Source organism: Lissotriton helveticus, chromosome 1_2, assembly GCF_964261635.1.
Source record: "Lissotriton helveticus chromosome 1_2, aLisHel1.1, whole genome shotgun sequence".
NCBI lineage: Eukaryota > Metazoa > Chordata > Amphibia > Caudata > Salamandridae > Lissotriton > Lissotriton helveticus.
In genome coordinates, this window is record NC_136058.1 from 155,680,377 (window position 1) to 155,693,751 (window position 13,375).

General features: G+C 40.9%; 1 protein-coding gene across 3 annotated transcripts in view; it reads left to right on the forward strand.

Annotated features, from left to right (window-relative positions):
* GLIS1 (GLIS family zinc finger 1) overlaps positions 1 to 13,375 on the forward strand; it is a 1,570,389-nt gene that overhangs the window by 523,166 nt on the left and 1,033,848 nt on the right. For all 3 annotated transcript variants that reach the window (XM_078673453.1, XM_078673455.1, XM_078673456.1), the window contains exon 3: positions 2,425 to 3,505. In XM_078673453.1, coding sequence (XP_078529579.1) covers positions 2,425 to 3,505 — 1,081 coding nt within the window. The remainder of the gene's footprint in view (positions 1 to 2,424; positions 3,506 to 13,375) is intronic.

Consider the following 13,375-nt stretch of genomic DNA (forward strand, 5'->3'; position numbering starts at 1 on the left):
TGTCACTAGTAAAGTGTCATGAATATTATGTTGTCCAGTTATGCTGGTCACTTGTACAAATGCACACTGATTGGAGACAGCTCAGAGAACAAACAGTGCATGGCTGAAAGAATGCATCCTGTGAAAAGAAACTCAAGTTTCATATAAGTGTTTCTGATAGATAAATTGATGTCTGCTAACAGAACTGTATTACTTAAAAAACTTAGAGTTTGGTTTGAACAAAACACTCACTGCTACCGTCAGAGACAACTGCATCAGATGTTGACACTTTAGGGTCCTTCCTGTATGCCACTTATACATTAAATTTAGATTGCATGAAGGAGGAAGCACGAAGGATACATTTAAGCAGTACACCTATCCTGGCTCCCTTGGTAAGACCCCGTTGGTACTTTTGTACAGGTATCCTAGATTGCAAATGTGAATGGTGAAACTGGATACAATTAAGGTTTGCACCTATTAGGCCATCTTTGGTTAAAATGACTTTCGCACAGTTATGTCACCACTCTTATGCGTGAGATGAAATTGGATAAAGGTTTGGAGATTGTTTGTTTGGGCACCCTTATTAAGATTCAGACTTGTTTGGGCTTCCTTTCTTACCGTCATCTTTTTTACGCTTGTCTCACAATGTCTATGCTAGTCCAGAAGTTGTTGATGGACTCTGAACATATTTAATACCAATTCTGTGTATGCCAATGTCACCCATTTTACTAAGAGGAGAATGCAGATATAATTTAATCACTTGATCCACTGACAAAATTTTTGAGAGCCGTGGGTTACATTACTGTTTAGACTATGAGAATAGTTCATACAGTTATGCACGGTCCATAGGTTGATACACAGAGAGGATGTATTACTCAGGACATCACTTTTAACCCCTTCCCTGCGCACGACGGAACCACGCCTCATGACGGCGTGGTTCTGTAGTGCTGCGGCCACTCCGCCCACGCAGCACTGATTCCCCGCCTAAGCAGGCGAATTAGTAAGTGGGCGGGGTCGTGACGGAACTACGCCGTCATGAGCACAGCGGGGTAGTGACTCATGACGGCGTGATCCCGTCACGTGCATGGCGGCGCCGCGCTCACCCCCCACATCCCCTGTGCCGCGGCGGAATTAGCGCCGCGGCTAAGGGGTTAAGAGTCAAAGCAATAATATGATCAAGTTGCTCTTTGCAGATTCTCTGATTGGGTGTATATACAAAAGTATTTTATTCAACAAAAACTTTTACTTTTTATTCTGACTTTCAACTATAGAGGTTGATATTTTATGCACCTTTATTATTTTTATTATTATTATTATTATTTTTGACATATTAGGTATTAGTGGAATTTCAATTACGCAGAAGTAAGTAATCAGAGTAATTTTGGTAATTCCATGTTACTCTTTGACGAGGAATTACCGATAATAATGTGATTAAACCTTCTTGCGTAATTAAGAGAGATTTGGGGGAAAAAATGCTACCGTAAGAGCACATTTACAGAGTGCGAACAGCTGCCAGCGCTGCTGTTTAAGTTCTGCTGTATTTAGTGCTAATGTATTGGCGCAAAATGCATCCTTGCTTGTATTCATGACACAATGGTGCATTTTGGCCTAAGAAACTAGTGTTGAATACTGGGAGGGGACTTTTTTGCACTAAGAAAAATCTGCGCATTCTCTTGGAATTTTTGGATATTTCCGTGTGATTACGCTACAAGGAATTACGCGAGTTACGCCCCCCTACACTTTACATCATAACAGTTCATGTGTTAGAGACTCTGCCAGTGATTATTCATCACTTAATCCTAAAGCTTCTGGTTTTATTCACTCGATTTGCTTTTTTTGTAGAAAACATGACTATACGGAGTGGAGAAGAGTAATATTTACGGTTTTCTTAATGATGTGAATTTGTTCTAATGGTGCAAAATGACTTTAAAGAAAACTTTAATTCAAGTACAGAGTAATTACTTTCTTACCACAATATTATTAGGTTGGAGAAGATAAACTTTTAACTTTGAATATGTGGAATAAACGCTTTGCTGATAACATTCCAGCGCCAGGAAGGAACCATAAAGTTGACATTGAACTCATATAAAGATTTCACGGTTTTCATGCTGGCTACAAGTGAAGTCCCAAAAAAAAACCAAGGTTTTATATACAGCAATAGCAAATGTTTATTGATATATGCTTACGTCAAAGTTCAGTGTACAAAAGAAGTACCTCACACTTGTATAATCCTAGCGGCGCATGTAGTATTCCTTGAAGTCAAATACACTGATGTTATTCTGTCTTTATAAGGAGCACGTGTTTTCGACATTTGATAAAACATCTGTTTATAGGAATATTGCTGCACTTCCCCTTTTGAGGATTCAGGGATGCAGGCTTTTTGTGCTGACAAGAAACCCAAACTTTACTATGAACTAATCCAGTTTTTCTGACACTACCTTGCAGGTCGGCAAGGTTTCAGGATGCCATGTGTGCCGCTGCCTATGTGAATGGAAACCATACCCCTCAGCACATCAAGCAGGAGAGGCCGGGCGATTATACAGCTCTATCGGAGATCCCTGCTGACAGAAGGGTTGCTGACGGGGCGGAGCCACGCGGAGCCAGCAGCCTGCACCCGGAAGCCACCGCTATGAATAATAGCTTTGCAGACTCCCTTTCATCCTACTTGTTCAACAGTGAGCATAGCCCTTCCCCAGGTCCACTGTCACTTGGCAGCCCTCAGCATTCATCCAGGATGCAGGCAGGCAACCTGAGGAAGAGATGCCTCTCCGGGGCGCTGTCGGCAGCCAAAGGGCTTGACATCACCGCCATCATTCGGACATCGCAGGCCTCCTTGGTCACCTGCATGAATGGGCTGAGGACTAGTTCAGCTGGCCTGTCCTCCCATCCTGGGGGGATCTGCAGCAACAGTGTTCAGAAATCTGCTCACCCCCAGCCTACGAACCTGTGCAATCTACCCTCTCCCGCGACGAGTCTTGTACCTGGCCCCGCCGAATGTGCCAGGAGAGACTGTGAACAGTTACAAATGCAGGAGGGAGAGGGACATGCAAACCTTAGCCTCATGATGAATGGTGCAATCACTCAACAGGGAGCGTCAGACAGCAGGCAGAAGCTGAGCTTCCTAAAACAGGAGCCGATAGATGACTTTTGCAACGCAGACCTCTTCCAGCATCACGCGGCTCTACCGCCCCCTTATCATCTGCATCAGCACTTAGGCCACTCTCAAGGGGCCCTGCCTCGTTTGCACGTCCCCATGTCCCCAAAGTCACTCCACCACCATGACGGCGATGAGCTGGACATCAGCCACTGCAAGCAGGTTTGCCGATGGATAGACTGTAACGCTGGCTATGACCAACAAGACGAACTGGTCCGGCACATTGAGAAGACGCACATCGATCAGCGCAAAGGAGAAGACTTCACGTGCTTCTGGGCAGGCTGTGTCCGCCGCTACAAACCTTTCAATGCACGCTACAAGCTTCTGATTCACATGAGGGTCCACTCTGGAGAAAAACCCAACAAATGTATGGTAAGTCCAAATCTAATGAACAAGAAAAGTGCATGCAACATTGATTCCCTTTCATTGAAATACCCTTTTGGGTGAAGAATAATTGAGTTTGAGTTGAGCTTCCTGCATGGAGCAGGTCCAGGAGAATTGGGAAAAACCATTGTGGATGAAGTTGATTGTAGCATTGGGGCAGTACATCTCAGCATCTAACCTGATGGTTTGTTTCCTTTTATGTACTGTAAAAGTCTTCAAATTAACTCATGAGAGGAAGCTCTGTTGATGGACACTAAGACAAAACAGGTCATTCCTAGTTGGTGAACACTGGTATGTAGTTTTGTTTGGTGAGATGTGATACATCATGGGATTTTTGTTGCTTCGTTTACGCTTTTGCAAATGTGCTTGCAAGTGTGCAGCTCACAGTGTGCAAGTCAGCAGAAGAGGGATTGGTTGGGAAGCAGATTTGACTTAGAATGATGAGTTACTATTGGCTGTTCACATCACGATTGCGCGGTACTTGCAGTTCTAGGTGCTGTACGATAAAGGTGTGAACAGAATGTGGGTTCATATGGATTAGCCTCCTAGGAGTCTCTGTATCAACAGCTGTCTTGATAGACCAGTTTCACATCAGGCAACTGTTCCAGTTTTTATTTCCAGAATGTATTTTACCTCATTCTTTCCCCAGGTCAGGTGGTGATCACAAGACATCAGTGAGTTTTGTTTATGAAACCAGAACGCTAAGGCGTGCTTGCCTTGATAGTGCTTACTTTAGCTTTGCTTCGTTGCCTCCCAATCATGTGTCTCAAAGAGAAGCCAAGGATGAGACTTTGTAGTTATGTTTATAAATCCCTCAAGGGAGATGTTTTCGAGAGTACAGGGGCACAAAAGCTACTAGGAAGCATCTCACAGTTTGTCTGATGAAGTGAGTTACCAACTCAGAGGCTGAGGAGAGAAATTCACAGTTTCAAAGGTAAACGAACTCAATACCAAATAGCAGCCCAACAGCCGTAAGGATTGCAAAAACAACCAGATACAGGGAAAGAAGGCGAAGAATGCAAGTCAGTACAGTTTTATGAGTGGCTGCTAACGTGGGATATTTAATGAGGGAAACTAGAATTATCTCTAGCTCACAAAGCACAAGCACCACTTAAATAAAACCCGAGAGAAGAATTTGAAGTACTTTAAGTATTTTTATCACTTTCATATGGGCCCACGTTCAGACAAATGCATCAGGACGTCCATGAAACATGTGGTGTAGGCAGCCATCTGTGTCTAGTTTTTTGTGGAAGTAATTTGCATAGTTGTTGGCAGCTTGAATCTGTGTTGTGCATGTTGGTGTGCAAACCAAGGGTCTTATTTAGAGTTTGAAGGGCAGGATCTCCTGTCACAAACGGTGTGGCTAGCCCTAATACAGAGGACCGTATATCTGCTGTGTTTTGACGGCATCTCCCATCTGCCAAACTCCAAATAAGGCAATTAGACTGTGGTGGTTCACGTTGATGCACTACAATGACAGACATAAAACACACACTTCTGTGAAGGTGAACCCTGCACAGAGCAGTATTTTCTATGCAGGGACTGTCCCGCGCCTTTTGATTGCAGCACACAGATGACAGATGCAGTATTGAGTTGCAGGTTTCTAGTATTACACGTTCTCCAGCTTCTCCAGAGCTGTCATTGGGCTGAATTTGTGCAAGGCATTTTTTCAGGGAGACTTGCAGCTTAGCCAGTAGGAGGGTGGCGCTGGTGTCACCGTCGTCATATTGCGGGCCACCTTTGGGCATTGAAGCTTAAGGAGGTGGCATGCAAATCTCCTTTATTCTTAACCTAGGGAAACTGGTGTTGTCTGTGTATCTTCTTCAGATCACCCACAGGGTCCTTAAGACTATGGGGTTTATTGGATTACAATGCTTTTGCTCGCCTGCCTTTTTAATCTGCATTGTTAGTGCTTTGCTAGCATAATGTCTTGAACAGGGATTACAGCTGTACTGTTAAACATAACTCTGTTTGTGTGAAAACCATTCGGGCCCTCTTCCGAAAAGCAGGCATGAGTGCAGGAAGTCATACCACAGGAGTACTCTTTTAGATACTCTTGCATACCTTTGTGAATTGGGCCTGAAAGGTCCAAATCCCTGTTAGTAAAAGTGCAACTAGGGCACAGTCCTTTCTATTTGTACTAATTGAAAATGGCCATTCATGGAATATTTGCAGTTCTCAAAGACATGTGAAAGTACATAAAAGAGTAATACATGAGTACTAATTTAAGTACTCCAAATACCTTTGTGAATAGACCCTCATTGTGTTTTTGTATGAAATGTAGATTTTTTTTATCTATGATGGAAAACACTGAACTTATGATTAAAACATGTTATAAGTCAGTCTCTCCTTTCAGTATTTTTTGACATAAAAGTGTATGGAGCAAAATGTTTTCAGTGATAGCATGGGTATGTTGAGGTGCGCTGTGCAAAACACTAACAAAGATGCCTGACAATAATGTCTAAGAATTAGAAGTTCAGTTCTGACTATAAAATATATGTTCCTGCTCACACATATTGTAAGTACAAATCCAGCATTATGCAGCAATTAAATACATTCGGGAAGTGGGTAGGTCCATCTGCTTCACTGCAGACACGTTGCTGAGTTTACAAATCATTTGGGTTACCTTAAGTAGAGACTGGAGTGCCAGAAGCATGTTAGCTTAGTCCATGTTTTTTATTTCATTTTGCACGGTGATCAAAATTGTATGTTATAGACTACTTATACAAATATAAGCTTTTTTTCTTGCAGTACTAAATGAAGCGGCGCTCACAGCAAGCTTATTTCCTCACATTGAGGGACAGTATAGTTTAGGGATTTAGTTTAAGGTAGCAACATCTGTGCCATTTTAACACTTAGCTAAGTGGTTTGCAGGAGATAGAATCAGGGAAGTGTGAGCTTGGTGACTGTTGATCCCTGTGGAAAGGGCTCCAGCAATGAGATTTTAGTGAATCCTGTCCATGAATCTGACAACACCGGTTTGCAAGAGCTCGTTAGGTACCTTGCCTGTAGGTGTATTGTGCACATGATCCATACATTGCTCTGTGTCAGTGACACATAGGGGCCGATTACGATGGCAGGCGGGCGTAACTGAACACAGGACCGACCGTCGAAGGTGCAGCGGTCCCGCTATTCGCTTTAGGATGCGTCCGCCACACTGGCGGGCGCATTCCTGCCTTCTACATTGTGGCGGGCGGTGCTGTAAACAGCACCCGCCACAATCCTGAAAGCCCATGTTGTGCATTGCCATGCACAAGGTGCCAGGCACCGCGCGGTGCCTGCCACCTTGGGAATGGCAATGATGGGGGTATCATAGGTACCACCCAGTGCAGCCACCCACCCCCCTACTCAACCCCGGGGGCCGCAATCGTCCCCCTCTGTGATTTGCTGCATGCCTTTCCATGGCGAAGTCTCTACCATGGAAAGGCATTCCAACGCAGGCATCATAATATGGATGTCGGTGCCTGCAAGGCACCGTGACCATAATGGGTGCCTTTTCAGCCCGGCCGGCAATCCGACTGGCGGAAAAGCGGCGGACGGTCTTTCGGTCCACGGCGGTGCCCCTTGCCATACTAATATGGCGGGGGGTGAAACAGGGATATCTGGCGGGCAGATTGCCACCGCCAGGCCGGCGGTGGCCACTGTTGGCCTGGCGGTGGTGATCCGCCCACAATCCTAAAAGGCCCCAGAGTTTGATTCCCAGAAACAAAAGTTGGAGGCATGGTTGGTTTTCACTGTGATCATATCGTAAAGATCCCAAGGCAAGGCTCCAGTTTGAGCATGTTAAATTAGCCTCTCTGCCGTTTGCCCATATGCTGCATGTAATTATCTTTCACAGAACTTGTGAAAGTGTCAGTTCATCCAAACAATGATTTTGCTAACAGCGTAACACCATAAGTCTACTACATATTCCTTGATATGTACATTACAAGCTCTGACACGGAATGTGCAAAGTAAACATGTTGTCCGAATTGACGTATTTTCATTATGCTGGCTTATACCAGTAATGTCTTGGACCAAGTGGAAAGTCCCCCAATGTAGGGTAAAAGCCAGTGTTTAACCCTATATGAACCCCTTATGTTGACCAGCGAATCAGAGAGTCCTTTTGCCCCAGGAGGACTTGCCAGACTGCCGGAACATCCATTCCTATGCTAAGAGCCGATACCGAGAGGAAAGGAGCTGAACACAGATGATGCGTGTTTTCCTTTTAAGGAACCACTCTCTCTCGGTTGAAGTTTGATGATCACAGCTGCTTCGCTGTGAACATGTGTGCAGTGTGCTGAATCCAAAGAAACTCTAGAGGCAAGTTAGGTACTCTGTGGTTTGATAGTGTAGCGCGTAGATGTAGTCTTTAACCCCTTTGCCGCGGGCCGCGATTTCGCGGCAGTGTGGCACTTCCGCAAAACGGGCGGGGCCGCATCGGCCGTTGGACGTTCGCAGCACCAGCGAGGTAGTGCTCGCGACAGCCAACGGCAGCAGGGAAGGGCTTAAGGTGTTTGGTTGCTGGGAACATTCCAATCTCGTTAGAAATATTTATTTTGCTCTTTCTGCAAGTGACATTCCATAGTGCTGTAATTATATTATGTGTGGTTAGTACTCATGTACTAAGCATCAGGATGAGATTGTTGGAATAAACACTCTTTAAATTTATTGTGTCTTTTTCTTAGAGCAGTACTTCTGTGGCTAATCTAAAAACAAAATTGGTTTTGAAATACCATTGCGTTCCTGACCCCTTTGCGGGACTGTTAGTAACCTAGAAAGCAAGGACACCATACCGACAAATATGTCAATTGGGGTTGTGTGGTGCTACAATAAGCTGGACTTTGTTGCTAAAGCGTTTGTGCAGCGAACTAAGTTCAGGCACCCTTGGGCAGGACCAGCTTTAGGATGGTGTGACCGGTGCAGCTGCACCTGGTGCTGAGCTGGGGAGGCACTGGGTGTAGAAATAACTTATGGGTTTAAAAGCACCTACTGCAAAGTTCCTTGTGTGCTCCGAAGTTTCCAGTCAACAATAAAAATGTCAAGATAACTCTGGTGATTAAAGTTCCTGTTGGTGAGAGATCAGATTTTTTTGTCTAGAGGCATTTTGACTCACCAGACAGTAGCACAGAGAGTTAATGGGCCTGCTTCAAAGAACATGTACCACAGAGATTGCAGAACTTTATTTTATGTGGACTTCTTAGTGGGTTACTGCTTTTGTCACAGAGAGCCTTTTGGTATTTGCAGTTCATAAACGGAAATCTTAATTTAGCACACTATGAACTGTCATCACAGAGCTGCATACAAACTGCATGCTTTAGGTTAGAAGGTTATATTTTTCCCCAGACTTTCATCATCCCAGTGTTGCTAAAAAGGGTTTGTTTGGGTAGGAATATATTCTTCTTCATAAAGTTAACCGCAATCACCTTAAAACGTTTTAAATCCTGAGTTTGTGCTTCTCCAGACCTAACACTCTTAAAGTATACCACCCACTAGTACGGATGACATGTGATTCTGCACTTTGTAATCCTCATTGTCGTATGTAACATTTCCTATACACTGATTAATACCCGTAAGATTAATTGTCTCTGTGTAATGTGTGTGTGATGTAAAGGGCTCTGACACACTGCACTGATGTGAGCAGGACAATAAAAGAGAGAGGCTATGGAGAGATGATGGGCAGTGTTGGAGAATGAAAATAAGGGAATCCATGGAGATGGAGGGCATGGGTGGGCAAATACATCATTGCACCAGGCGCCACCAGGGCAAAAGCCAGCACTGCCCATTGGCAGGAAAGTTAGTGGCATAGTTTAAGTAACAATATAGGGCCCTATGCATGACCACATTTTCCCATAGACACAGAATGGGCAAACCCCTTTGATGCATCTTGCCCATAGTATTTCAATTTAACATAGGTCTTAGAATCTTGAGAGGCAGCACTGGCTTCTTTGACAACAAGCGATAATTTTATTTGCATTTTGGAGAAAATTGGGAGAATTGATTGGGAGTGTAGGCTTTGTCTTAGTAAGCTAAGTAGAGGCTGAAAAGGTCTGTGAGAAGCATGTGAAAATCAATCTGCAAAAAATAGGGTGAAATATAATTGTAATGTTTCTATGACTAGTGCCAAAATTAATGAGAAAAATAAATGAATACCATAGTCGCACATATTTTCAACATTCCTGACTGTATTAGAAGCAGCTAATTAAAGTAAGTAGGGTCACTCTTCCCTCTTGCACACCTTTTCCATAGTAGGATAGTTAGATCATCTTAAAACATGTGCAGAAGGACTTTTCCTTCTTCCTCTGATTTTTCCTTTCCTTTCCGTAACTCTCCTATAATTTTTCCCTTTGGTTTTTATTGGTTTCAATTTATGTTATTTCATTTGATTCTTCGTCTTCTTCTCTCCATTGAATGGTTGATTTGTAACAAAGCCCTTAAATGTAATGACTTTGTTGATCCTTTGAGGTGATCTACATCGTCTCACTACATGGTACTACATATTCGCTGCTTCAAGTGAGGACACAGTGGTAATGGCGGCAGTGATTGCATTATAGGAAGGAGGGGAAGACAAGCCCGTACAGGGCGTAATTGTGATGCGAATGATGCTGATATCGGCCAAGAGCAAATGTCATTGGAGTTTGACCTTTACAAGACTATGAAGAACATTAATAATGTTGGCCCATTTAGGGCATGATTTAGAAGGTTCAAAATAGCATATCGAAATGTAATTTTGAATTTCTACATAACTGTAGTTTGGTGACTAACGATGAGACATTATGTCAACATTGGAGACTCGCATTGTGTGAACACATCCTTCCCAAACATGCCATGTTCCCATTTAGGGCGTTATTTAGAACATACATCAACCTATATGTTGAAATATGTGTAATGACATTGAGTTCAAGAAGAATGAACTGTGCAATGTAATGCGCTGTATATGATTTTACGTCACTCCAATATGGCGACTATGTTGATTTACCGATAGTTCTTTGTTAATGTTTGTGTCCTTAGCAGGATTCATTTAAACATGGCCGCGTCAGACACGCCCGATCGCACCGAGGAAGGAGTTACCCGAAACGCACCTGTCTTTGCAAAGGGTTATAGAAGATTAAAAACTTTGAAAACCCACACCCATGAGTGCTGGACTTCATGCGTATGAGGCATGGAGAGTGGGAGCAGTGATATATAAAACCATATATCAAACTTAATTCAAAAATAAAATGATTGTAAAACATGTAACTTAAATATAAATTATGATTATAAATAATATAATTCAAAATAGTAAAGAAATAACAACAATCTAAAATAAACAACACTAGCAAAACTGCTGGGAAAGTGTTGGACTTTGGAGAGGTTAGATTTACTATTCCCACTCCATTGTAAGCAAAATCAGGAAGGTGTTGGACTTAAGAGGGGTTAGATTTTCTATTCCCACCTCAGTCTTAAAAAAATCAGGGAAATTGTTGGACGTTGGACGTTGGAGGAGTTAGAAGTCCAATCTAAGCAAAAGCAGGGCTTTAGAGGGTAATACATTATCCTAAATCCACGGTAAGCACAAGTAGACAAAGTGTTTTTATTTTGAAGGGGTTACATTTTCTTTTGCCACACCAACGTAAGCAAAACAAGGAAAAGTCTAGGATTTTGGAGGGGTTAGATTTACTATTTCCACTCCACTCTAAGCAACAGTAAGGAAAGTGTTAGACTTCAGAAGAGTTAGATTTAGATTTACTATTCCCATTCTAATTTAATCTAATCAAAAGTAGGCAAAGTGTTGGACTTTGGAGGGGTTAGATTCACTATTTGCAATCCAATTTAAGCAACAGCAGGGAAAGTGTTGGAGGAACTTTGAAATGATTAGATTAACTATTCCCGTTACAACAAAGCAAAATCTGGGAAAGTGTTTGACATTGAAAGGGTTAAATGTACTATTCCCATTCCAATCTAAGCAAAAGCAGGGAAAGTGTTGGGCTCTGGGAATGTTAGATGTACTATTGCCACTCCAATCTAAACAACAGTACAGATATTTTGGACTTTGGAGGAGTTAGATCTACTATTTCTACTCCAACGTATGCATAAATTGGCTAACTATTGGAATTTGGAAGTGTTGGATTTACTATTTCCAATCCAACATAAACAAAATCAGGGAAAGGACTGGACTTCAGAGAGGTTAGATTTACTATTTCCACTCCAATCTAAGAAAAAGCAGGAAACATGTTATACTTTGAAGGAGTTAGATATGCAATTCCGAATACTAGATACTAAAATACAAATTAATATTAAAACCAAATTAAAAAAAACATAAAGCAAATTAAAAGTATTAAAATAAATACACTTCCATACCAACTATCCCCCCAAAAAAACCTTAAATAAAATAAATAAATATTATTCAATACAAATTATGAATAGAACATTATTAATAATAAATATAGTTAAATTAATAATAAACACATTTTTTAAATGTTATAATTAAACACACAGATCAACAAATTAATCAATAATTTAAAAACAACAAATAATTACCATAACAAAGACTCAATTAAATAATTTATATGATTATTTATCAACAAATATTTTAATTAACTTAAAAAATGAACAGTCTAAAAAAAGCAATATTTATATTTTCAATAACTTCCCGCTCTAATCCCCAACATACCCAAAAACCCTACTAAATTAGTAATTAAACTTTTAAAAGTTGAAATTACAAAAACTTTAGTGAAATATTTAATAATAACAATGAATGAATTAAATAATTAAAATAATTAATTACCAATTAATTATGTAGTTGACATAAAAATTAGGCATATTTAAATAACTTCCTTCCGAAGCCACTACAAACCCCACTGTTAAATTTAAAAATACTAATTAATTTAAAGAAAATTACACTTCAAAGTTGCAAACTGTTCAAAAATAATTTTAAAAGTCACGGAACGGACAGTGTATGCTAATCGAAAGAGCCCCCGAAAATGGACTAAAATATGGGCAGCCTGGAATACTTACCGAGGGGACATCTGTGACCCATTGCCAGACTCTGAGGACGATAGCACAGATGAAGAATAAGGGTGGGAGGGTGGGATTGGTGGGACCTGTACCGACAAGGGAGACACTGCAAAAAAATCAGATTGCTATTGAATCCATAACGGCAAAGTATTCGTATGTATATCACCTGCTTACATTATGTGCTTCTCTGTATACTGTCATTATTGGCTATATGTTGAATGAAAACAATAAAAACAGTTAAAAAAAAATAATAATAATTTAAAAAACAAGTAATCAATTAAATAATATATATAATTCCTTTCCCACCCTGATCCCCCAGCAATGCATTTCCAAATAAGAAAAATACGAATTACATGCAAACAATGCTGAACAGCACATTTTAAATTACAAACTATACTAAATATAAATTATAATTTCAATAATTCTAATACCTAAAACATTCAGAACTGATACAAGTTAAATAAATTAATAGCACTATTTAATACAATTATATTAAAGTAAACTGTATTGTATACAGTATTTAAAAACACAATATTATACTTGTAAAAAATGATATTCTTGGCTTCTATATTCTGTCCCATGACATTTTTGACTTTACAATATTTTTGACATAATATTCATGTAGCAAAATATTTCTTCTACGATAATTTGGTTAGTCATCCATCAACCTAGTTGAGTTCCGGTTAAAATTAGCGAGTACCTAAGTTAGTACCTACAGAGTTTCTATGTTAATGGCTGTAACTGTAACAGCTGCTCCACCTTCTTAGCCACATTTATTGTTTCTTTCTTTTTACACATTTCCTTTTGCCCTAGTAATTTATAGTGGGACAGGCAATCTTTATGTAGTTTCCAAAATTTCAAACATATGCTGAAAATGTCGCC